We start from the raw sequence: 25,997 nt of genomic DNA, 5'->3' as shown, positions 1-25,997 counted from the left end.
TGATTTGAAAATCAAGGTAAAAAAGTTCAACTTAGTAGATGAAATACATTAAAAGTGAACTTTAATTATTTATTTAGTTATTATAGTTATACAAAAGAAAATACTTTTATACTTAAAAAAATTATTTATCACTCATACCATTTAATCCATTTAGTTTTTAATTAAATAGAGTAGCCTCATTTTAAAAGGGAATTAAAACGATTGATAAGTCCAAATAAAAAGCTCACGTATAAACCAGATTGGTGTCGAAATTCATATCTTATTCATGCTAGTGGTTTAGGATTAAAGAAATAATCAATAATAATTCAAAAGGTGGTATCATGAAAAAAATGATGAAGAGAAACAAAATGTATAAGATTAGATAATTTAATTATCAATGATAAAAAAAATGTGCGTGATTTCACGTTACTTTAATGTATAATTTATGGTGATTAAGGATGATAATTTAATAGAATTAATCAAAGTTTGTTTTTTTTATGTTCAAATTTATATTTATTATAAGTATGAAATGAATATCTCAACTTTATTAGATAAAGAGTATATTTGTATCTTTATTTGTACTGGCGTAAATTTATTTTGCTAAAATTAAAAATTAACATCTTCTCTTCAATACTAAATAATATCTAAAAAGATACATTTACATAAATAAATTTCAAAATAAAATATCAAATAAATTAAAAGTGAATATGAAAACGTAAACGAACATGTATATAATCATTATCTCATTTTCATACATCATTTAAAAGTACAAATATCACTTACACTCATAACAATTTTTAATCAATCAAAATTTCTCAAACAACACTAGAACGAGTTTATAAAATAACTGTATTTATTAATTTATTTGTCATGTAAGAATTATTGGAAAAATATATTTTGCTTTGTAAGAAAATCTTGAACCTATAACTATATGTAATATATATATATATATATATATATATATGTGTGTGTGTGTGTGGGGGGTGAAGTTGGATTGCAGTTTTCTAGAATTTAAGTTGAGATTAGTCAAATGACATTAATGATTTTACTTTTATTAATATTATTTATTGAATTTAATTTTATCAACAATAGATGTTATTAAAAAAATCCCATTAAAATTGTTACATGACACTTTCCCTAGGTTTTCTTATTCAAAAATTATTTTAATTAAATATCATTTTAATTAAAATATCATTTTATTTTAGAGAAATACAATCCGTTTTTTAAAGATAAATAAAGAAAGTAATTAGATGAATGAAAATAGTGTTAATGTGTTGACTGCTCTAACTATATCATAATAGAAATTTATTTTGCCAAATTGTCAATACAGTTCCATATTTAAACTACCTTTTAAGTTCACTTTTATTTAAAATACCATTACAATAACCTTTTTTAAAAAAAATAATAAATATTTTTCCTTTTGATCATTACCAAAAAATTGACCAAATTAAATTCTACAAGGAGTTAAAAAGACCATACACATGGAAGGGTCCATATGAATATAGGTTTTTACTTTTGAAATTTAAACATTTATCAATGAAAAAAAAAAGTAATCTAAAATAAATGTAAAAAATAAAAAGCATTTAAACTTTGCATTATGAATAATATCTATCATTCTGAATTAAAAAAAAAATAATCATTCATCCATAATTAATATATATCAACCTATGAATTGATGATTTTTTTTTCATTTATCGACTTATTTAAAATATCAGATATCAAATTAAGTCTTCCTCACGGAATTCTAAAATCACAAACCAAAAACACATTGAAACTAAAATAATTGCTTACAATATAAGCTCAACAATACAAAAACAAGTGTCTCGAAATATTTACCACCACTTAGAATTCACCCAAATACATCTATAAATTACCACGCTTCAACACATATCTAAAAATATTTCGTAATAAAAAAATTAAAAAATAATAATAAATCATTGTTTATGTGGAAGTGAACCATGTAACAAACCTCGCATTAAAATATGAAATGAGGATGGGCCACTTAAAATTTGATTGAAATGATTGTATGATTGAAAGATAGTCCCAACTCTCTTGCATCTCCAATATTTATTTTTTTTAAAAACTTTTATATTAGTTATGATTATGTAACTTGACATCTCACTAGTTATGTGAAATCAAGTAACAACAATCATCCGTATAAAAAAAAATATAAAAATATGGAAAGATTAGATCAAAATCCATATGCTAATAAAAATATACAAAGTGTAGGTACTTTTTTATTTGAAGATGTTTCATTTATGTTTCAATCTTTATTATAGTTAAATGTTGATTTTTATTGTTATATTTTTCTTAACTTAAATGACTCGTAAAATTAGTGACAATATGATAATTGAAAAATGAGGACTAATAAAATAGCATTAAAATTATAAAAAGATAAATTATGTAAAGGATAAAATAGACTAGAGAAATTATACAAAATTAAAACATAAAACAAATATGTTATAGACATGGGAAACATGTTTGATAAAAGGTTGAGTCAATGTCTTTAGAGAGAACCAAATAAGCTCTCAAGAAGTAGTGGATGTATCACCAATCACATTATATTCTACTACTTTTTGCATTAGTAATTAGAAAAATGATTGCTAAATAAGTAGGGATTTGATTATAACTTGGATCATTTTTTTCTAGATTAATTTTCAATCAATAAACACTCATTTTCTCTCCATATTTTTATATTCTGTAGTCTAACTATTTTTACTAGTTTTATTTTTCAAATTTAACTCAATTGTCTTGTGCCCAATTAAATACTGAATAAGAAAGGAATTGAAAATTTTACATAAGGTCACAGGAATAAATTTATCGAGGAAAAATACAATCTAATTTGAAGTTTTCATAAAAAAAAAAGTAATTAGATTAACAGGAATATATTGTGTTGATTTTTGGACTACTCTAAATATATCATGTTATTAGATAGAGAGAAATTTATTTACAAATTTGTCAATAAAGCAGGGATGAAAGTGACAGTTTCATAATAAAACTACCTAATTGTCCACCTTTATTTGTAGTTTGAGTTAAAAAAATATTAAATTCATTATGTTTGATATTGAATGGCATTGAATACAGTAAATGTACTCTAATTTGACCATACTATTTTGTTGAAAAAAATTATCACATATCATTATTGATTTCCCTCTTATTCCTTTAATTCCATCATTTTGTTTTTTACTAAGTACCTAGTTAAATTTTGTGTGATTGGTAGAATTATGGAATGCGAAGTAAGAGTTCAATAAGTTGAACATATCATGTTTTTGTTATCTTATTTTATAACTATAGATATGTAACTAATTATCTTATTATAATTCATGGAGGAAGTGCCAAGGTACTTTGGATAATATAATAATGAGTAGTAAACAAAACGGAATCACAAAAGTGAAACAAGGTACACAAACATTTAGAGATCTGGGAGACCTTTTTAGATTGTCCTCCTTCTCCATAAACTTCATCATACAAAATAGGGTAGGCTTTCCACTTTTCACTAAGCTACAAAGTACAATTGCAACCCCCCTTCTGCTTTATAATACAATTTCTTCCCCAAACCATGCCAAAAGTTTGGGTTCAAGTACAGTTCTTGTTTGGTTTTCAAAGACTCTATTGCTAGTGTGAGATCACTCTTGATCCATCTCAAACCATTCGTCAAATTAATAGCATCCACGGGAATCACTTTAATTAAGGCCATAGACACATTTATGAAAGTAGCATACCCCACTAACCACTTCTGCCAACAATTTCCTGGTTATTCGGATCAATGTAATGTAATATTTGAATAGATTTTAGTTATCCTAAGCACTGAAAGACGGGTTCAAATTCTCTCTATCAAAGGTTTAAGAAGTTGTAGCTGGAGAAATAAGAAAGAGACAAGAATGAGAATGGGGACTCATACCAAAAATTTAATGGCATGGACCCCAAATATACGTGACACAATTGAATGATTGCGCAAATTTTGCAGGCAAGAAGTAGTGAGCGAGAACGACGTGAGAATACTAACAGCCCCTTCCGTGCCCTTTCAAAATTCCTGATCAGATCCCATATCCCCCACCTATTACCCTTTTCTTCTTTGTCACATTGGTACACACACACCATGTTATTTGATAACTAGGTTAACACATCACTGCATTCATTGCTTGGGACACTCTATTCCCATATTTTTCCTACTCCTCATATTGCTAATCTTCTCCTACCAACTATTTCAACTTCATTCAAACAATTTGGAAGAATATCAAATGTCCGCATACTTTGTAGCATTAGATACAATTAGAAAAGTATTAAATAATTTAAAAATTAGAATTTTAATAATTGTACAACCGAAATTGATTTCAGTCAAAAAGATAGATACACATGTAGATACACAACCACGTTAAGGGCTCACGGTTTCTTCTCTTCCATTTGTTATGCGGCATTATCATCTTTAGAAGCTGGAGCAATGTACAGAAGCTGTTGCTGTTACTCCAAACCTTTTCTTTGTAACATAAGTGTATCCAAAAATTATTCTGACCATTGCAGAATTCACCTCCTTCAACCTGCTTTTTGTACTGCGGTTTTAAATAAGAGAATGTATAGTTTTTGATCCATGGAGAAATATAGAAACCCTCCAACGGAATGGGTCACAAAAGACCCAAAACTAGTCCCCACAATACAGTGCCATGCCGGCCCATACACCCCGTCAAATTCCTGCAAATCGCAATCACCCAACCAAAATTCATTGACCGACCAATCAACCACACACCCAAATTTTGAAACACCGCAACGACTTAATTACTTGCTAGTAAAACTCTTAGCACGCAGAACAAATTAATTAATCCAGCAAAACTAAAACCGAATAAGGTTGTTTTGTTAGAATTGTACCTTCTTGAGGGAGAGTGCAAGGGTCTTGGATGTGAACTTCTCCATGCTATCCAAAGCTTTTCTGGCACAATTCACAGCGTGGATCTGCATAAACGGTGGCATGTCAACCGAAACCATTTTCGCTCCATTGATTGCAAAGACATCTCTTAAATCAGTCTGTGACCCACAGAAGGATCTCCTTCTACCCCCACCGCCACCCGGAGCCACAGACATTCTCTCAACACCATCATGTTTTTCCAAACAAGGTTTCCCAGGTTTCTCCAAACAAGGATTCCCAGGTTTCTCCTTTTCAACCTTAACATCCTCGACTACACCCTTGTCGTTAGGATCACCAAGCTTCCTCCTTTCCAATTCCAAACGACTCCTTTGGGGCTTCTCTTTGTGGGTTCTCTTCACAGCCACAGCAACAGCACTCTCTTTCTCTGGGACGACAAGAGGAGAGTGTTTGTGGGGTGGATGGGTTTTGTGGGTTGGAGCCAAGTTTAGGCTTGACATGTGTTTTACCAGGAAAGAGGGTTTATAGGTTTGGATGAGATCTGGGTTTGGGGATGTAAGTTTGGATTGTGGAGCTTCCAAGTTCCGACGTTGGGAAGGGTGGTGTGCCATGCTGGAAGGGTGTTGGAAGGGAGAAGATGGAAACTGGAAAGTGAAAAATTTTGGCTTTGGGTTTGGTTTGGTTTTGTTTTGTTTTGAGAGAGAAAGAGAGAAGTGTCTATTGTAATAGGCGTTTGCTTCTTCATCCCAACAACTACTGTACACTAGATGGGGACTTGTGTGGTAAGATGAACACTTGAAGTGCTGTTTAATTCCCTCACGCGCCATGGGGCGAGTAGGACCCATTGAGAATGGAGAATTGTTGACCGTTGACCGGATACGCCGAGGATCTTACGTATGAGAATGGGTGTTGTATTGGGGGAGTGGTAGGGTAGGGTAGGGTTGGTCAGGAGTACACAATAGTAGATTATTGGTATTATTGTTGTTGATTGTGATTTTGAACTTTCTCGTGCTAAGAATTGGTTTATTCTTGCTTCTATGGTTGCTTTGTTAACGTTACGATGTTTCAAATTTTGTAGTTTTGCGTAAGGTATATTGAAAAATCAAATATATTGAATGTTATTCGGGTTTGTTTTGGAGACGGGTAGTAGTCATAGCACACACATGTGAGCGATGGGGTCACAAGTTTTGTTGGGTCTTTGTTGGTAAAAGGCTGAAGCGGAAGGAAAATGCGTAATTGTCATTTGAAAATCATGAAAATTATGAACATGTCTCCTCTAAAATATCAGCGGATCCAAACTACCCACCCAATCTCTAATCACTCTACATCACTGTCAACTGAATTTACAGTCAAATAAACACAACATTAAACCACAAAGATCTTAAATATACAGTGCTAACTACTTTTTTATACTTAATTTCAACAACGTGTCTTGTAAGCTTGATTTATTTTAAATTAACCATTATCATAGATCTATTTATTTAAATTAACTATAGAAGTTATAACTTTTATTCTACAAATAGTGAACCTTATTAGAATTATTTTAGTTGAAAGAATATATGCTTGTCAAAAAATATATACAGTTAATTTTTAATGAGACTATTTTCACCAGTAAATATTAAATTTTAAGTTAACTTTTATCCATATAAATTAGATATATAATTAGTTTATTATTTATTTTTATTTTCCCTTCACTTTAACTTTCTAAATAATATTCATATTATTTTCTCAATTATATAAAATTATTTCGAATAGAGCATAATTGTTCCGTTGAAATTTTTATAAGAGTAAGTTTCTCTTCTAGTATTAAAATGTTGACATCTGTCTTTAGATTTTATTGCACGGATATGTTTATTGTTTCTATAGAAATTTTTATCTTTAAAAATAATTTTGGTTAGTTTAGAACTATAATAATTTTTTTTATTTTTTTTTTAAATTATAACTTTTGAAAAAAAAAATTGTAAGTTGTATATTTATGGACAAATGAATAGAAGTGTTGGAAGTGAGAATATATTATTAAAATATTTGATATGAAAAGTACACAAGTGAAAATAATATTGTGTAAAGCATTTATATAAACTCAATGATCTTAGTATATGGTTTTAGTGGATTGTATTGTTGTAATTGGATTATACTGGTGATTATGTTTTTTGAAATAGGATGTGTGTAGTAAATGTTGGAGTTGTATCTTTTATTTGGTTTATTTTTTTAATAATTTAGTGTTTTACCTAAAAGATTTATGTTGATATAAAGTGTTTTACATTTTTTTTTATAAATTTTCATATAGAAAATTATTTCTCAAACTATATAAGGAATATTCTTAAAAAAAAGGGAAATGCACAACTTATTCTTTTAAGTTGAAAGTTTACTTCCATATATATATATATAACAGATCATGCAAGATCTTAATATCATGTAAGTTTAATGTAGACTGATGGCATATTTAGGTATCAGTACTTGGAGAAACATTTTTATAATCCCATTTAGGAGAAATAAAAAAATAACATAAAATTTTATATAAACTAAAATTAATTCATGAATTAACTAATTTCTGAAAAAGATATTAAGTTATTTTTTTCATAATTTCTTTTTTAATTTATATGTAAATAAAAAAATTTAAAATGTCAAGTTTTCATCAAGATAATTGCTAAAAATTAATTGAGTGGACTTACTATAGATGGCTCTTCGTCAAAATATTTGAACAAAATTGATAAAGTGGAATTAGAAGGAACTAAGAAGTGTAAAAAAAATTGTGTAATTATATATATTGACTACCCACTTAAAAAATATTTAGCGGTTATTTTTTTTCCGTTATAAGGATATATACTTGAAACAATCTGTTTATACTTGTGAGTATTTAAGACATTCATCAATAAAAATAAAATAAAATTTGAAAATCATTCTTTAAAGTATGTACTTAAATAAATACTTCCTTCAAATATAATTTAAATAAAATTATACTATAAATATTAGTACAAGAAAAATATTTTTTAAAAAAAACTAGAAGTTAAGTCACAATATATAAATGACATGGCTTGGCATAAATGTGATTTTACTTTGGTTTGGGTTTATTGTTAGGACTAATGTTCTTTGAATGTTTCGTAATCGATGAAATACTTGTCTTAATTACTGTGGGAAATGTTTAGGGTTACTCATATTTTTTTGAAGAGAATGTGTGTGTGCTTTGACTAATTTAAAATTTATTAATAGATAATCTTTTTATTTGTATAATAGATTATCATCTAGTTTTTTTATAATTTTTATGAATAGGTATAATCTACCTATGTATCGTTTTTGTTAACATATGAGTTTTGGTCTAGTCTCCATATTTTTGTATTTTTTTTTAATAATACTTTTAACATTATAGTTAAGTCTAACAAAAAATATAAACATTTATAAATTCAAACTTTAAAATATTATTCAATTGTTAAAAAATTTATATCAATTATTTTATTTTGTTCATTTGATTTGAAAAAAATACCTTAAACAAAAATAACTAATAATTAGTATAAAGGTATTATTATTTTTCAAATAGTCATAACCCTACCATGAATGGAGAAAGCTGAAAATAATAGTAACTTATCCTAGAATAATTTAAACTCTTTTTATTTAACCTACTATTCAAAAGAATTTAGGTAAGATCAATTCAAGAGTTTATTGTGAATCTGTTTTTAAAAATAATAATTATAATTAAAATATTATTATTTTAATTAAAAAATATATTAATTTATTGAAGAGTGTATGTTTTGTAACATCACGCAATCCTATTACATTACACTTTAAAAAAAAAAAAAATTTATCAAATTAATATATATATATATATATATCTTTTTTTATTGAGAAATTTCTTACAACAATCACATAAACACACTAAAAATAAAAATAGTAAGCTAATATTTTAAAAGTTCACATATATACATATATTAAATTATATACTTAAAAAATCATAATTTATACAAATCATTCAAATTTGATTCATTAAACATATATTAAAATTAGGTGTCTAACTCTCAACTCAATTGGTTATCTCTCATATAATAAATAAATCACAGACATTTGATTCATTTGATTATAGTATTGGAAAACACGTGCATTGAATTAAACTCAAATATTTGCACATGTTATACTACTTTCATTAAGTTGTCATCATGATAAGATTACATAGTAGAAACACAATCTAATACAAATTCATATGACCTACAAGACACAATTTCTTTTCACACTATAGACTAGGTCATGGGAATATTTTTCGACTCTCACCACATAATATTTTTCTCTATATGAGTCCAATATCAGTAGAGTCAGAATATCTTATACAAAATTTTAATTTAATACGCAACCTACAAATTTCACACATAATATTCCATCATTGAAAATAACAATATTAATAATTCATCATATGAAACTCATCACACAAACATAACTCTTAAATATATATAATTAATATTAATATTCCATTTACAAATATAATTAACATCACATTCAAATTAATTCAAGAGAGAAATAAATAAACAAAATAAATTTTCTTCCTTGAGAGAAAAAATCTTAGCTTGAGCAAAATTGAAGTAGGGAGCAAATATTGATTTTATGCTTTATTTTTGCTTGAGTGAAAAACTGTCGTTTGAGAAAAAATTAACAAAAATATCCTTCAAAATTTTACAAAATACAACTTAAAAGATACTATAATTTACACAAATGTAAGTTGCACTCCATATTAACTAGGGAAAAATGACTATTCTCATAAAATTTGATATTTAAAACACAGTTTAACAATCTTTATAATTTAACATGTAAAAATTTATTCCCCATCTCAATATCTCAACCATGAATATTGAATCCAAAGTAATATAAAAAATATCTATTAACCAAAAACTCAAATAAGATTATACTCTGTTGAAAATATTTAAATATATTTCCAAACAAAAACATAAATCCAGCATATAAATTAAAATAATTGTGATACATTCACATCCATATTATATACCCTACCTACTATCAAAACATAAATAACTCATCTTACTTATTAAAACTTAAAACTTGTTTAGATTTAATATCAAATTTCCAACTTCTTCTATCACACAAAAGCGTCAAATTCTAAAACAAAATACTTGTTATCACAAACTCTGATATATGTAAGGATGAACAAAATTTTCAAAAATCTAAAAAGAAGATAGAAAAGAGAAAGAGGAAGTAGTACTGGTGTCATGATTTTTATAAAACAAAATTTAAATAATTAATTTTATTTATTTATAAATTTCATACTTAAATGATAAAATATTTATAAATCTCAGTTATACTGTAACACTCCATAATTTACATATAACTATTAAAAGTTCTACTAGTTTCTATACAAACTTTGAATTTTTCAAAACATTCCTAATACATGATTAGGATTTATAGAAATACAAATATTTACATATCCACAGCTCAAAATAAAACTTTGAAATGTCTAAAACTCTCTTGCACATGTATGGTCATCTGCTCGTGTACATAGTACAGTCATCGCAGTTCAAACACAACAAGAAAAACAAAGATAAGCTAGTGAAAATATAATTTTATAATATACACAATTAAATCAAAAGAGAAAACCAAATTACATGATCAATTTCTCAAATTTCTTCAAATCTCAACAATAAACCATCACATAAATTTCACATGGATCTACACATCCAGAATATTCAACAAACGTCTTCCGGAAGACCCGTATTAAGTAAGTCCTACCAGAGATTAACACCTGATCCAAAGATTACCAGCGAATCCAACAGAAAGGATCAGAGTAAGTTCAATACAACCCAAGCCGTGCATCTCATATGTCACGGTGTGCATGAACTCCCCAATCAGCTTCTCACCACCTGATATCTTAGTCTATGTGACTTAGATCATCAGTGAAGCTCGGAGATCTCTGTTACCACATATGCATCAATAGTTAATACACAACAAACATCAGTCCATACATTATCCCAAATGTATGAATTCAATTCCATACCATTCTGTCATACAATATCATTCAAAAAGTGATCCACAATATTCAAAAGTCTATTTGACATAAAAAGATAACACTTTAATACTAAATTATCAAAATATAATATTTTTACAAACTTAAATAATATACAAACAAACAATCCAATATATAAACACACAACATCCCTGCAAGAAAAATTGAATATTGGTACCACGTCCCTTCCGCATTAAGATCTTCTATCCTAGGGTGCTATTAAAAAATAAATTTAGCTTCCTTTACCTCAATTGTTTGCTTTCCAAACAACTTTTAGAATTTTATTTCCCACAGTCTGGATAAATTTCAATATTTACGGGCCTAATGCAAATTATCCAAACAAAACAAAAATTCAGTATATAGTAGAATAAGTTGAGAGGGTTAAACTTCTCAACTGAACCCATCAATATTGATGACTAAATCCTAAGGAAAAACAGATAACAAATGAGATTTAGAGTAAAAATGAAATTACTCTGTTTAAAAATCTGATCGGGTAGAAATGTTCCTTAACTCGCCAGCTACAACGTGGTATGATGAGATTCTAAAATAGATGAGGTATGAAGTGAGAAATTAAGAGAGAAGGGAGAGGAGAGAAGTTGGTAGAATGAGAGAAAGTGATTTTGAAAAAAAGAAGAATAAAGAAGAAGAAAGAAGAAGAAAGAAGAAGAAAGTGATCGTGTGGGTTGTGGGGAAAAATGCTTTCTGCTTTTTAAAAAAAAGTGTTGTTACATATACCACTTATTCGCTTAAATTGAGAAGTTTACTTTTTTTTCCAATAGTTTTACCTATTTAAGAAATACCATTACTAAAATAAATTATTAAATATTCACAAATTAATTATTATTTTTTGATAGAGATGATAAGCCACTTCCTTTAAGTATTTAATGCATTAAAACTTCAAATGAATAATTAAGATGAACTAACTTTATGTTAATTGATTTACACGCGTGGTAATTAAAAAAATATGAGGTTGATAAAAGTTGAACACGAAGTATACTATACTCCTTCCAAATTCGCAGTTAAATATCAAAATTACAATTAAGAGTCTAACTTTTGTGCATGATCAATGTGATATTTTCTTATTGTTAGTTTACAGAAAACGTAATAGTTTTTTAAGAAATTATTAGAAAATCATTATTATTGTTTTGTTTTTATGTCCTTGTATAATCTAAAACTGATATAAAATAATTGGTTGAATATATGCTTTAAGTTAATATAATAATTGTATTTTCTCATTTTAGTCCAATAAATGTTGTGCTACTTTTAAATCTTTGTCAGTATTTTTTTTTTCTATCATATTATTAACTATACATAATTTGATTAAAAATAGAAAATGGTAATTGAAACAATTAGTTTACTTTTAAGTACATTATTCAACAAGGCAATATAATTACTATTTTTATAAATAAGATAAATATTTATAACCTTTTTAATTTTTAATTTATTATGAACTATAATTTTTATAGTTACTTTAAGAATAATGATATATATATATATATATTATTTTAAAATATTATTTAATAAGATTATTATATATATATAAATATTTTATTTTGTAATTACATTATTTATTATTTTACATCTATAGAAAGATTAGTGATCAAATATATTAGCACATTATGAATACAATTATTTATATTGACTTTAAATTATATAAAGATAAAAATGTCATGATTATTTTCAACATAAATTTTAATATTTATTATAAAAATATATTTTATTTTTTAAAGATAAAATCTTTGTTTATGACATCATAAAATAAATAATTTTACAATCATTTGAAAATTTTAATATCAAAATTAATATAGAGAAAATGAATTATAAGCATATAAATAATTATAATTATTTTAAATAAAAATAAATATAAAAATATCGAATAAACATATAAATAATATATATATAATCATCTTATTTATATTAAATAAATAATGTATTACTTAATAAAAATATATACTTAAAAATTTATTTCAATATTTTTACTAGATTAATTAATATTTTTAATTCTACCGTTAAATTAATTATGATTTATGATATGGACTAAAAACTAAGAATTATAATTAAATCAACGAATAGTTTTGTGAAGAACATAAAAGAATCGAAGTCATCTTTCCATAGCTAAAACTATATTCAAGCATATTATATAATACAAACTGTAATTTATAAATATATAATAATTAAAAATAAAAATACTAATAAAATATTCCAGTAGTAATAATGAGTATTATATACAAATAATAGTGAATGATTTTTAGTGTGTTATATGCTGTTGAAATATTTAAGTAATTTATTGTGTGTTGGTATATTTTAGTGTGTTATGCTGTTGAAATATTTTAGTGCGGTATGCTCAATTATTTTTAGTATATAAATAATTTATATATGCATTTTTAACTTTTTAATTTAAAAATATAATTAAAAATAAAATAAAATATGAAATATATATATATATATAATATTATTATTATTGTATTACATGAAATGCATTATTTATTAAAATAATAAAGCTAAGAAAATTGAGTTAGTGAGATATTTATTTTTACATTCATTAAATTATAATCATTATTTTAAAGTCATACATATTATTTATTAGTTAATAGTATTAAAATAATTAATGTAATAATTTAATCATAAACTGTTATATGCACTGAAATTATTAACTTTATAATAATTATTTTAAATGTTACGCCAATAAAAATTGTTCATTAGTCAACAGTAATTTTTTTGACGGTGTATAGTTTTTTGTATAAAAATAAAATAAGTTCTGTTAAATAGATTTTAATATTTATATATGTATAAACAGTTTAAATAAAAATGAAGTAATTAATTTCTATTATTTGTAGATTAACAGCGGATTTATTGCGAAGGAGAGAAGATTTCGTTAAATCTCATGGAAAGTGGCCTGAAAATGTGGCAGGAAAATACTAAAGTTCAGATTATTCATGCTTACGTGAAGCAAACTATAAACGAAACGATATTGTAATGCCAAGAATAGGAAGAACGACGTCGTCGTCACCAATCTGAAATCGATTATCTCAGGCGCCAAAACCAGAGATGAAAAGAGGGAGAATAGGCAAGTTAGATACTTTTTTCACATTCACCAGACAACGATCCACTCAGATTCTCATCGTTCTTGCGCTCTTCTACGCTCTCTTCGTCTCCGTCGAGATCCCCTTCGTCTTCAGAACCGTTCAAGAACAACCGTCTCGCCTCCCGCCACTCGTTCGCCACCCAAACGGCGTCGTCTCCGGTTTGATCCTAAACGACGCCACATTCGATTCCTTCCTCTACCAATCCGCCTGCCGCGTCGGCAGGGAGCTTTGGGCCGAACTTAAATCAGGCAACGCGCAGGCCCCCGTTTCCAAGCCCGACAACAGATCCAGGCCCTGCCCCGAGTCCATATGGGTATCCGGGCCCGATTTTTTGGGCCGTGGGAGTTCGATGGTGATTCCCTGTGGGCTCACGTTAGGGTCCCATGTAACGGTGGTTGGGGAGCCGTTAAGAGCGCAACGGAAGGCGTGTCAGTTTGTGATGGAGTTGCAGGGGCTGAAGACGGTGGAGGGTGAAGAACCACCTAGGGTCTTACATCTGAATCCTAGGTTGAGAGGGGATTGGAGTGGGAAGCCTGTGATTGAACTCAACACGTGTTACCGCATGCAATGGGGTACTGCAATACGCTGTGATGGTTGGAAATCCAGAGCTGGTGAAGATACTGGTAAGAAAAAGTATGTTTTATTCATTATGGTTGTGATGTATGAAACACTTTACTTTAATTTGCTTTCTATACATGGATACTTTACCAACACGTATATATGAAGTATTTAGTTTATTGAAAATCCAATGTTGCTTCATTTGAGACTATAAGCATGTAATTTTCCGGACTTAAATATAAACAAAAAAGTACCTAGTTTTACATTAATTAAGAATGCTAGTTAAATTCATATAATTTCTTGATTTCATATAAAAAGCAATTGCCTTTAATCATATTTATTGGGGTTGATGAACATATTTAAATTAATTGAAATTTACTTATATTTCAATTCACCAAACCGGAACATTTTGCTTATATTTGTGTCAAGGGAGTAAATATTTTACACATATAGGAGCATTGTCCCATCCAAGAATGAAAATTGCTCTCATTATGAGTGATTACAAAGAGAACATTAAGTCTGATACTATTCTTGACTATATACAGTAGGAACTGATTTATAATCACAATGATTTTTAATTTTGTTTTTGAGTAATGTCGAAGATGTTCTTTATTTGAATTAGATATTTGCAATTATATGTTTATTATGTTTTATGAATTTTTATACATAGAGAGAGACACACACACAGATATGTTATATGTGTCGTATGATCGTATCCCATAATTTTTTAGAACTATTGTTGTATTTGATACTATTGTACCTGATACATTTATTGTAAATATGCATCATAGGTTGTGATTGTGCTGATTTGAGTTGTTACATGTGTTTGATACAGTTGATGGGTTGGTGAAATGTGACAAGTGGATTAGGGCTGATGATGATGACAGGCATGCAGTGGAGACCAAGGTACAGTGGTGGCTGAAGAGATTGATTGGTCGGACAAAACGAGTAACAGTTGATTGGCCATTTCCATTCTCTGTGAACAAGCTATTTGTTCTTACTGTCAGTGCTGGGTTGGAGGGCTACCATGTTAATGTTGATGGGAGGCATGTCACCTCTTTTCCTTATCGCACTGTGGGTAATCAATGTCCTTCAACTTCGTAGTTTGAAGTGGGTTTTACATAATGATGATCTGTTTTGATATGAACAGGGCTTTACTCTTGAGGATGCCACTGGTCTTACTTTGAGCGGGGACATTAGTGTCCATTCTGTATTTGCTGCTTCTTTGCCTTCGGTGCATCCCAACATTTCCCCGCAGCAGCAGCTTGAATTTTCAACCAGATGGCGTGCCCCAAATCTTCCTCCCTTTGGCGTGGAATTGTTCGTTGGGATACTTTCAGCTGGAAACCATTTTGCTGAGCGGATGGCTGTGAGGAAGTCATGGATGCAGCATAGCTTTATCAAATCTTCGAAAGTGGTTGCTCGCTTCTTTGTAGCACTGGTACTGTGAACAAATTTGTCAATTTTTTGGTCATTTTGTTGGTTCTTGAGATTTCTTAACAGTTGAATGGTTTTAACAGCACCCGAAGAAGGAAATTAACGTGGAGTTGAAGAAGGAAGCAGAATATTTTGGTGATATTGTTATAGTTCCTTACATGGATAACTATGACCTTGTTGTGCTGAAAACGGTGGCCATATGTGAGTACGGGGTAAGTTGATTGTTTAAAAAGCTTCCTGTTTAAAAGCGAAATAGTTGAAGTTAATGTATGAGACGGCTTGTTGTTCACAGGTTCGCACAGTTTCTGCGGAGTATATCATGAAGGGAGATGATGACACTTTTGTAAAAGTTGATGATGTTATGACTCAAGCCAGGAATGTTCCATATTCTACGAGCTTTTATATAGGGAACATCAATTACCGCCACACACCCTTGCGCCGTGGTAAATGGGCCGTAACATATGAGGTAAGCAAAAACCTGTTGGCTGCTGCACTGCTTTTACCTTAGTTGAGGAGTGAGCATTGTATGGGAATTTTTTTTATGAATTAGTTTGTTATAATACAGCAAAGTGTCTGTATTTGATCCAAAGAGTGTATGATCTGTGCTTGAGCATTGGTTTCTTAAGGCACAATTAAGCAAAAGCTCAATACGAAATTAAGAGTATGTTTGGATACAAAGTTTGAAGTGTTTTTAAGAGTTTGTTCATCGGAAAAAGCTTTCCAACTATTGTGGATAAGCTCTCAAAGGCACTTTTAGTTTGTATTCCAACAGACTCTAAAATAACTTCATTTAGTATTGGCTCCACTTATTATTATTTAAATATTGTGCAACCTTTTGATTGGTTGTGCTTACACAATAATTATTTCATGAAGATTGCTATTCTTCCCTCTCTCCAGTCAGTCATCAGGTCTCCATAGCATATAGTTAAGCACCTAGTTACAGCACCATATTGTCAGTTATCTTAATTTTATGGGTTGGAGGCCACGAACCCTAACTGAACATAACATGCACAGCATTCAGCGAAAAGCTTTATTGTGTATTCCGAGCTCTTACTCTAATAGGCTGTGATTGATTTAACAATGATTCTTACTTCCTCATTGTTTTGTCATATCTAGCTTCTTGCTGGTGATAATTTTGTTGTCTTCTGCTTTTAGGAGTGGCCAGAAGAGGAATACCCCCCGTATGCTAACGGACCGGGTTATATTTTGTCTTCTGATATTGCAAGCTACATTTTATCTGAATTTGAGGTGCATAAATTAAGGGTTAGTATTCTAATATCATTGCACATTTTCTGCGTTGTCCTGTAATGTCTCGAGTGTCTTCATGGTAGGCATTTGCTGTGTGTAGTGGTTGAAGTTGTCAGTGTTTACTTTTTTGTGCAGTTGTTTAAAATGGAAGATGTGAGTATGGGAATGTGGGTACAACAATTTAACAGAACAAAACCAGTGTACTATTTGCATAGCTTGATGTTCTGCCAGTTTGGTTGTGTGGAAGGCTATATCACAGCCCATTACCAATCGCCTAGGCAGATGATGTGCCTGTGGGATAAATTGCAGATGCAGAGAATTCCTGAGTGCTGCAACATGAGATAACGTTGACGTATAGGTGGGCCATCTTTGAATTCTGCGAGGAGGAACAAAGAAAAGTTTTGCAGTCATAGCTTAGATTCAATATTGTATATATAGTGTTTTGGTTAGTTAACTGTAGTCCTGTATAAATGTGGCATTTTAAATTTCATTATTTATTTGGGCGAATTCCATTCTTTAGGTTACTCGATTTTATCATCTTCCCTTTCGAGTTGTTTCAGCATGGGATTGGATTGGAAGATCAACGTGAGGTTGAGTGAGTGGGGATATCATTTTTAGGAGTGCGGGAACAAGTTCTCACATTTTTTATATCTTACTTTTTTTTCACATTTTTTTGTTTATTATTAGAATATTTCATCTATCTCATACTCAGTGTTGCTCCAGGGGTATTTATGTAAAGCAGGTCTTAATATCTTCATTGTTCTTAAAACGACTTGTAAAATAAAATTAGATGTATATTAGTAATATTAATTTCTCAATAAAAAATACACTTTAAAACCTTTTTGGATACGGATTTACTAAATTAAACAGCAATTGTAGAACATTTGCGTTTGCATTAACTGATAGCAGCTAAATTTTATTTCCCTAGTTTCTTTTACATAAAGAACATTTGAATTTTTTCCTTCTAACTATAAAAGCATAACACCACGTTAAGCATATTTATTGTTAAAATTTTTATATATTTAATTCATTGTGAAATATGTTAACGGTACATCTACGCATGACCTGTTTATTAAACTATTAATCATATAAATCAGATTCCTAGTCATAAGTTAAAAAAATGATTCATTAAATTATGAATAATATTATTAGATATAATCACTTAAATAGTTTAATTCGATGACTATTTTTAGAGTAGAATTTAAATGATGATGTTCTTGATTAAAATTAAGTAATTTAGGTAGGTATTGAAGAAATATGTATTTGCTTTTTATATATGGAAATGGAGGTAGTGCTTAACATAAAGGTATTTGGCATATAATAAAATAAATTGTTTAGGATGAGGCAATGATGGAGGGGTTTGAGTGGTATGGTCATGTTTTAAGATTGTCATTAACCCATGAGAATTTTGTGACACGATAGTTTAGCCTAGCAACAGTCATATAAACACTCATCTTTGTCCACCATCATCTTTTTTATTCACAATTTTCTTGTCTTCTTTCCAATTTTTTATGGTTCCAGTTACTAGTCACTTACTAACGTTTCCATGTCCTCCATATCCACTCTTCATCATGGCTCTCATGACGTTGATAACATTTAAGATGGATTTTTTTTAGATAACTAAAAAGTCCTACCTCTCCAGTAATCCCAATTTTTTTTAGATTTATATTTAGTAAAATATAAATCGTTGTCTAATTATAATATTTTCAAAAAATTTAAATTATTAAATTCGAGGGACTATATAAAATATATTGTTAAAAAAATTAAATATGAATCTAAGTCTCACATTGATTAAAAATTAAAAAATTAGATGCAGTATAAAAATAAGACTTACAAATCTATTACTTTAAGGTTTTGAGTTGAGGTTGATGTAAATCTCATATTGTGAGTTTGGATGTTACGAGAGATTTTGATTTGTATTGGTTAACAAAGAGTAGACCAATGAGATACTCAAATGCTTATAAACATATTTCTCTGCTATTTCTATATATATATATATATATATAAAATGAGAATGACATTACTTTTACTCAAATTCTCTTTGTTCTCTCGAAAGTTTCTTAATACTTTGATGAATTTATTTTTTTGATTACGAGAATATATTTATACCCAACGATTTTTCTTTTTCATTAAAAGCATATACGTACTGGTATAACTTAAGTCAATTATTAAAAACCTCTTTTGTGTATGATTGTGAAGGAACAAGTAATACTTTCCTATTTCTGTAATTATTAGATTTAAAGAAGAAATTGGTTTGAGTGTGACATATAGTGGAATAAGGTGGTAGAACAACACATTTCACATTTCAAAAACTAATAAATATTAATGAAGATTCTATTACAACATAAAATAAGGTAGTCTTTTAAGTTATCTTATTATAAGGGTTAAACTTATGGTTTGGGACGAAACCTCAATGACTTATATACATTGTTTTCAAGTTGGTAATAGAATATTGAAGGATATATTCTTCGATTTTCAAACATGATGATTCATGTGAGGACGTTTTTGTGTGTGTTAATGAGTGTGTAAAATAATTGATAAATTATAAATAAATAAGTATGTTGAAACTTTAACTTACTATATATTTTAAACAGTGTATGTATTGAAATGATTGGTGTAGTTAGTAAAAAGTACTTGGACTTGAGTTGTTGAGATTTTAATTTTTGGGTCAAGAGTAGTTAAGAATAAAAAAGAAACAGACCAAGGAGTGGACTTAGGAAAGGGTGGTGTGTCTTTAGCAATCTGGAAGAGGCTCTCTTCTACATAAAAAGAAAAACTGAATTGTCCCTTTATAGTCTCACTCTCTGTCGATCTGATTATTTCTTAGGCACATTCTCCCTGCACTCAACACATTTTAACTGGCACCCAATCACCTATAAAAGACAAATTTATCCTTAATAAATTTCAGAATAGTTTAATTGTGATATGCACCAATTTCCTGCACAACCCTATTCTTCTCTTCTTCCATTCCATTGTGCGTGAAACAGTGCCGCAGCCACCGTGAGCCACCGTGTTGTCCAGCCACCGTGAGCAACCTTGTTGTCCAACCACCGTGAGCCACCTTCTTCTCCATTCTTCTGCAACCACCGTGACCTTCATTATCGCAGGCAGAGCAACAGAGCTTCTGAAGTCGAAGGTACAACATGCCTACGGATATTTTGATCCGTAATTTTGTATTGCATTCTGTATAAATTTATCTGTAACCCATTACTGCATTCCAGATATTTTTATCCGTAGGTGATTAGTGACTTCCGAATTTTTTTATCCGTAAGTAAGTTGTGACTTGCGGATATTTTTATCCGTAAGTGAGTTGTGACTTGCAAATATTTTTATCCGTAAGTGAGCTGTGAGGTTTTTTTGCAGCTCAAAACAAAGCTTCACACATCCTCTTTTGCAGCTCAAAGCAAAGCTTCACACATCCATGAACTTCCTCTTCCTCACCATTCAATGTTTTCATAAGTGAAGAAGACAAGAGCATTGTAGGATTTTTAAAAATATGTCGGGTGTCAATCACAATTGATCGGGTGCAGGAAGCAATTGTCTATTTCTTATTGTTGTCGTCGTCGTTGTTATCCTTGTTTTTCTGTTGTGTCATAGATGGATTTAAGAAAAAAAAGTGTTTTAAATTGTGCATAGAAAAAGAACTTCAAGATTGTGTAATTCAGACGATTCTTCTAAATTACACAAACTAAAAATCAAAATATGACTTATAAATTATACAATTTAAAAAACTCTCAAATTACACAATAATATTTTTATGAAAAATGACTTTTGAACCATCCATACTTTTTTGATTTTGGATTGTATAATTTAAAAATAAAAAAAATTATAGATTTCAAAAATGAAAAATGATTTCTATATTATACAAGTTGAAAACTCTTTCTTCTCATTAAATTTTTTTCTCGATTTTACAATTTTTATTTATTTTTGAATTGCACAACATTAAAAAAAAATTATATAAAAAAATATATTTTTACTTGTATAGATTGTATCATCCAAAAGTCATTTTTAATTAACTAAAAAAATTAAGATTTTTCATAGGTGCATACGACCCTTTCTCTTTTCCCTAGGGTCCCTAAAACCACTTCATATCCTTCCTGATGGAGATTTTGTGGTTCTGAATTCATTTCTTATGATTTGATGGTTATGTTTTAGGCATGCCCTCCCTCGTTCCACCGTTCTGAGATGATTTGATGGCCTGAATATCGAGGATGCATGTTCGTGACCTTTTTACTAATAATAACTGATTAGTTATCAAATAGCAAAAATCAATTAGTTATAATCAATTATAACTGATTATAACTCTGTTTCGATCTTCTCAATGCCACACTTGTATCATTCAAATTCAATTATCAATTAGTTATTCTCTTCTGAAAAACTCTAAACCCTAAAAATTCACCTAAATTTATTTTTTTAATTTATTATATCATAATTTTTTTTTCTAAAAAACTGATTTAAAAAAGAAAAGAAAAACGGGTAAGAATTGGGGTGATTACAGTTTGTAACTCTGTTTTGTTCTGACAAAAAAAATGTTTCTACGAAATAAGCTATAAATAGAAAAATGTGTGTAATTGTATTTTAGGGTTAACAGAGAAAAGATTTGATGGAAGAAGTTTGAGAAAGAGAAGTTTGAGAAATAGGAGTTCACCACGCCTCTGATAATGAGTGCACCTTTGTTTCTTTAACTTGTTTGAGCCTTTCCAGCTAAGGAAACTGCAGAAGTGGGACCATAGTTCATGTTACACTCCGATATTATAACAATCTTTCACATCACATCACTATCAACTGGAAATTGATTTGAAATCATTTAGGTGATATATGAGGATTTATGATGATTTCTAGGAAAAGTTTTCAAAAAGAAAAGGAAAAACCTCAGATGAACGGTGTCTTTGTATCCCACGGCAAAATTTTATTCTTAGTAAAGAAAGTATTTAAAATAAGAAAATAAACACAAAAATCAACAAGTTTTTTTCATCTCAAACTTCACTTCTTATAAAGATGTGAAGAAAGTTTTAAATATATATATTTAATTATTTGTAATTTATTTTTTTATTTTTTTCTATTTTTTTAGAATTAAAAAACAAAAATTTTATTGATCAAAATCTCATAATTCAATTAAAGATTACAAAAGAATCAATCAAAGAATTTAGCTTTCAATGCAGAAACAAGAAAAAAAATAAAAGATAAAAATATATTAATCTATATTTTTTATTTTAATCTCAAATAATTTTTTTTAAAATAAAATTACATAATTAAATATAATATAATAAAAAATAAAAAAATGTTAAATTTTAAATATATTTATATTTATGTTATAAAAAGATATAATAATTAATAGTTATTATAAAATTATAATTATAGATAATAATAATAAAAAAAATTATAATAAAAAATAAATTATATAATAAATTATATTAATTATAAAAATAAAAATAATAATGTTATTTAATATAAAAATAAATTTTTATTAAATATTTAATGTTTTATATCAAATTTTATATTGTTTTGTATTTTTTCAAGTTAGTTCTAATATATTACCAAAAATAATATTTCAAAATCATTTAAAATAATATTTTAATTAAAAATAATTATAAGTTATATATAAATTTATCAAATTAATTTAAAAATTTTTAAATACAAGGGTAATTTTGTAAACTTATATCTTTATCAATTTAAAAAATATAACTTTAATTATATCCATCACATTACCCACAAATTTTTAAAATTTTTTCCTACACTTTCTACTCTATTTACCTTAATACAAACAACCTCACTTTCTTTAGACTTTCTCTACAAATTATCTCAAATCAACTCTCTCAAATCCATTTCCTAATCCAAACAAATTAGAAGAAAGAATGGTGAATTTACGGAAATTGTTTAGTAAATTATTAATTCACCCATATATTAATATTTATAATTATTGTTAGAAATTAATACTTAATATTTTAAAAAATATATTTTTTTTATTTTCTTGACTATTTTAAAAAAAATATTTATATTTTAAAAAATACACCTAAAGATAATTTTAACACAACAATAAAAATAATCTATCAACCATCATTAATTCAATCAAATCATATATAACAGTAATCTTTCTACTCAAATATAGTATCTTTCCATAAAACAAAACAACTTCACTTTTCACACTTGTAACAAATTGTTATATGAGTTTTAAGTGGATAAGTATCAAGCTAATCAATTAAGTTTTAGACAAATATTTTTTTAAATATTTAATTATTTATAAGTGTATTGATTGGTATGAGAAGAAATCCAGAAATTTCGAAATACAATTCTACTTTATTGAGATATTCAAAATATATTAAAATTATAATAAGATTAATAAGTCTAAATATTCGAAAATATTAGATAATACATTTTTAATCATAATAGAAACGCTAATCTGATATAATAATAATGATCTATGATAAACATAGAAATAGTCCCTTGTTGAGAGAAAAGTACATCATTATCGCACATTAATTACAACAGATACCTTAGATACTTACTCGAACGTCAAATTACCTTTTGCAGGTGTCTTACCGGTCGAGAACACACGAAATAAAGAAGAGCTTGACAAGTGAAAGAACTAAGGTAAAGAAAAAGAGAGTGAAACAGTTTGATACGTTTAGGACAAAAAGAAATTTTCATCAATGGACCAAAATACAATCAACAAATAAAGATTCTCTCCATCCATAAAAATTTGTAAGAGAAGAATAATTATGTCAATTAGTTAGTGTTGTGTTAAATTTTAATCTCATTTTCTATTTGGGTCACTAGTAACTAATTGACATAATAATTAATGTCATTATGATTATTATTTTTAAATTTAAATTAATAAAAAATTATTTCAAAGTATTTTCAAATGATTTTTCTTTAAGAAAATGAAAACCTGGTTTATAAAAAAAAGGGAAAAACCAAGCGAATTTTGACTTGTCTGTTGAGAATTTATTGAAAAGTCGAATTTGAACCTTAAAAATGTTAGATCGGATCGAGTAGGGACTTGAACACTCTTCTTAAATGGTGTGTATATGTTAGATACACGTATCAGATATCGACACTTGTATGACAACACTCGTACGACACGTCTATGTGAAATATCTAATTCAAAAAATATTTGTTGAATTTATGATAATTCTAACACGATTCTAATACAATTTTAAAAAAATACATTATTTTTTTAAAAACTCAAACTTATTGTATAATTTTTTATTATGATTATAAAAATAAGAAATAAATCATTTTGAACTAGTCATGAAAAACATTTGTTTGCTCCAATTTTTTTTGAAACATACTTGTGTACATAAATTTATATAATTTATAATTATATAATATATAGATCCGTGTTTCCGCGTGTCCTCTATTTTAGAGATTATGTATCTCCATATCAGTGTCTGTGCTATATAGAGTAGATATTTTGACCAATGTAATTTTATTTTGGCAATAAGTTTATTTAAGAAAATAATAAATTATATTTATATCATTATTTTATTTTGAGCAAAATTATTTTTGAAAATATAATAAATGTATATAAACAAAGAAAAAAAAAACGAATAAATAGTGTCCGATTTGTTTGGCGTATGGTTTCAGGGTTTTCAATAATTCTAAGTTCCGCTTACCAAATTCCGCGTCCCATCATCTCTATCCATAGCCGATTAGTGTTGGAAAAACAAAATCTAGGTAACGTAAAAAGCTAACAAAATATATTCATAGTGAACAGTTTAATCAAAACTTCAATCTTGTTTCTTTAACAAAAAAAAATAATAAATAAATATAAAAAACTAAAGTATAATTTCATATTGTTTTCAATGGAAGTCATCATAACCCAAAAAGGCCTATACCCATTCTCCACTGGCAACGTGAGTTTTTGGATGCTTTATCTATAATGGAGAATTGAATTAGAAACAGGGAGTTTCTTTTGTTGTGTACCATCTTCCATTCTCTTAAATATAAAATATAAATTCCAAAAAAACTATTTCCAAAGGAATGAGATGTGATGGAGGTACTTTTTATTTTATGCTCAAACAATTCATTTGGTAAAGTGTCTTAAAATTTCAAAGGTGGCGGCAGGTATGATGCATCACATGGGCACTAGTATGAATGAAGTGTGAAGAGAATATGTTGTAAGTGTACAATTTTTGTTTTTGAAACACAAAATTAGTGTGATTCTGTACTATCCAGTTGAAGTCTGAGAATGTGGCTTATGTTATAGATGAAACCGGATGAAAATGTTAAGCCAGAAAAAGTATTGAACCAAAAAAATTTACTCTTCAGACATCAATTTGATGATGACCTCAAGGTTCTTTGCGTCATTATAATAAGTGAATAAAATCTCATAAAATGCTTAGTGGAAAATTTGTAAAACTGGATAAGAAACAAACATCTAACATGGATCTAATTTGGAAAACATTAGTGGTGTAAGTTTATTAACTTGGAATTGTGCTTGTGTTTGTGCTATGTTTCAACAACTTGAGGAAAATGACAAGAACTGGATCAAACAATGAGAAATAGACACAAGTACTTGAAATTTAAGTATTGTGAGCATGAGAAGGACCCCATTATGTGTTTTATTGAGAATGTGGTCGTCATCTCCATTGACAGCCAAGTAGCAGCCTCAATAGAGAGAGTTTGTTTCACTAGGCCACATTTGTTTTGTTTTTTTTTGCAAGGTATTTGCTCAGTTTCAGAGCTTTCTTTCCCTGCAGTGTCCAATAAGACACAACATACCATGAATGAGTTCATAATTTAAAGCTTTTGGACCACCTTGCACATAGTCCCACCAAATCAAAAAACTTAGTGGAACCTAATATTGTATTTCACTTGTACTTTTCCCATTTTA

At 28.3% G+C, this 25,997-nt stretch overlaps 2 protein-coding genes across 3 annotated transcripts; one reads left to right on the top strand and one right to left on the bottom strand.

Annotated features, from left to right (window-relative positions):
* Positions 1-4,251: 4,251 nt before the first annotated feature.
* Positions 4,252-5,612, bottom strand: LOC137807817 (uncharacterized). Its single transcript, XM_068608628.1, has 2 exons — positions 4,843-5,612; positions 4,252-4,668 (listed from the first exon to the last, which is right to left on the bottom strand). Exons 1-2 carry the CDS (start codon positions 5,446-5,448, stop codon positions 4,513-4,515), a joined length of 762 nt encoding a protein of 253 aa, XP_068464729.1. The 5' UTR covers positions 5,449-5,612; the 3' UTR covers positions 4,252-4,512.
* Positions 5,613-13,675: 8,063 nt separating this feature from the next.
* Positions 13,676-17,829, top strand: LOC137807814 (hydroxyproline O-galactosyltransferase GALT6-like). Of its 2 annotated transcripts, XM_068608625.1 has the most exons (7): positions 13,676-14,541; positions 15,312-15,550; positions 15,627-15,917; positions 15,997-16,125; positions 16,206-16,379; positions 17,069-17,176; positions 17,297-17,829. In XM_068608625.1, the coding sequence occupies exons 1-7, from the start codon at positions 13,881-13,883 to the stop codon at positions 17,504-17,506; spliced, it is 1,812 nt and encodes a 603-aa protein (XP_068464726.1). In that variant the 5' UTR covers positions 13,676-13,880; the 3' UTR covers positions 17,507-17,829. The 2 variants fall into 2 exon arrangements, with proteins under 2 accessions (XP_068464726.1, XP_068464727.1); XM_068608626.1 differs by lacking the exon at positions 17,069-17,176 and having other exon boundaries at positions 13,738-14,541; positions 17,297-17,692.
* Positions 17,830-25,997: the final 8,168 nt, after the last annotated feature.

The sequence above is a fragment of the Phaseolus vulgaris genome, chromosome 3, assembly GCF_000499845.2.
Source record: "Phaseolus vulgaris cultivar G19833 chromosome 3, P. vulgaris v2.0, whole genome shotgun sequence".
NCBI classification, from domain to species: Eukaryota; Viridiplantae; Streptophyta; class Magnoliopsida; order Fabales; family Fabaceae; genus Phaseolus; species Phaseolus vulgaris.
Note: the sequence above shows the minus strand (reverse complement) of the source record. Positions and strands in the feature narration are given on the sequence as shown.

Bases quoted from the DNA above. Each gene is read 5' to 3' on its own strand.
- LOC137807814 (XM_068608625.1), top strand. From the start codon at position 13,881: ATGAAAAGAGGGAGAATAGGCAAGTTAGATACTTTTTTCACATTCACC. The intron at 16,126-16,205 runs GTAAGTTGATTG...TGTTGTTCACAG, and splicing joins TGGCCATATGTGAGTACGGG to GTTCGCACAGTTTCTGCGGA. The intron at 17,177-17,296 runs GTTAGTATTCTA...TTTTTTGTGCAG, and splicing joins TTGAGGTGCATAAATTAAGG to TTGTTTAAAATGGAAGATGT.
- LOC137807817 (XM_068608628.1), bottom strand. From the start codon at position 5,448: ATGGCACACCACCCTTCCCAACGTCGGAACTTGGAAGCTCCACAATCC. The intron at 4,669-4,842 runs GTACAATTCTAA...TGCGATTTGCAG, and splicing joins TTGCACTCTCCCTCAAGAAG to GAATTTGACGGGGTGTATGG.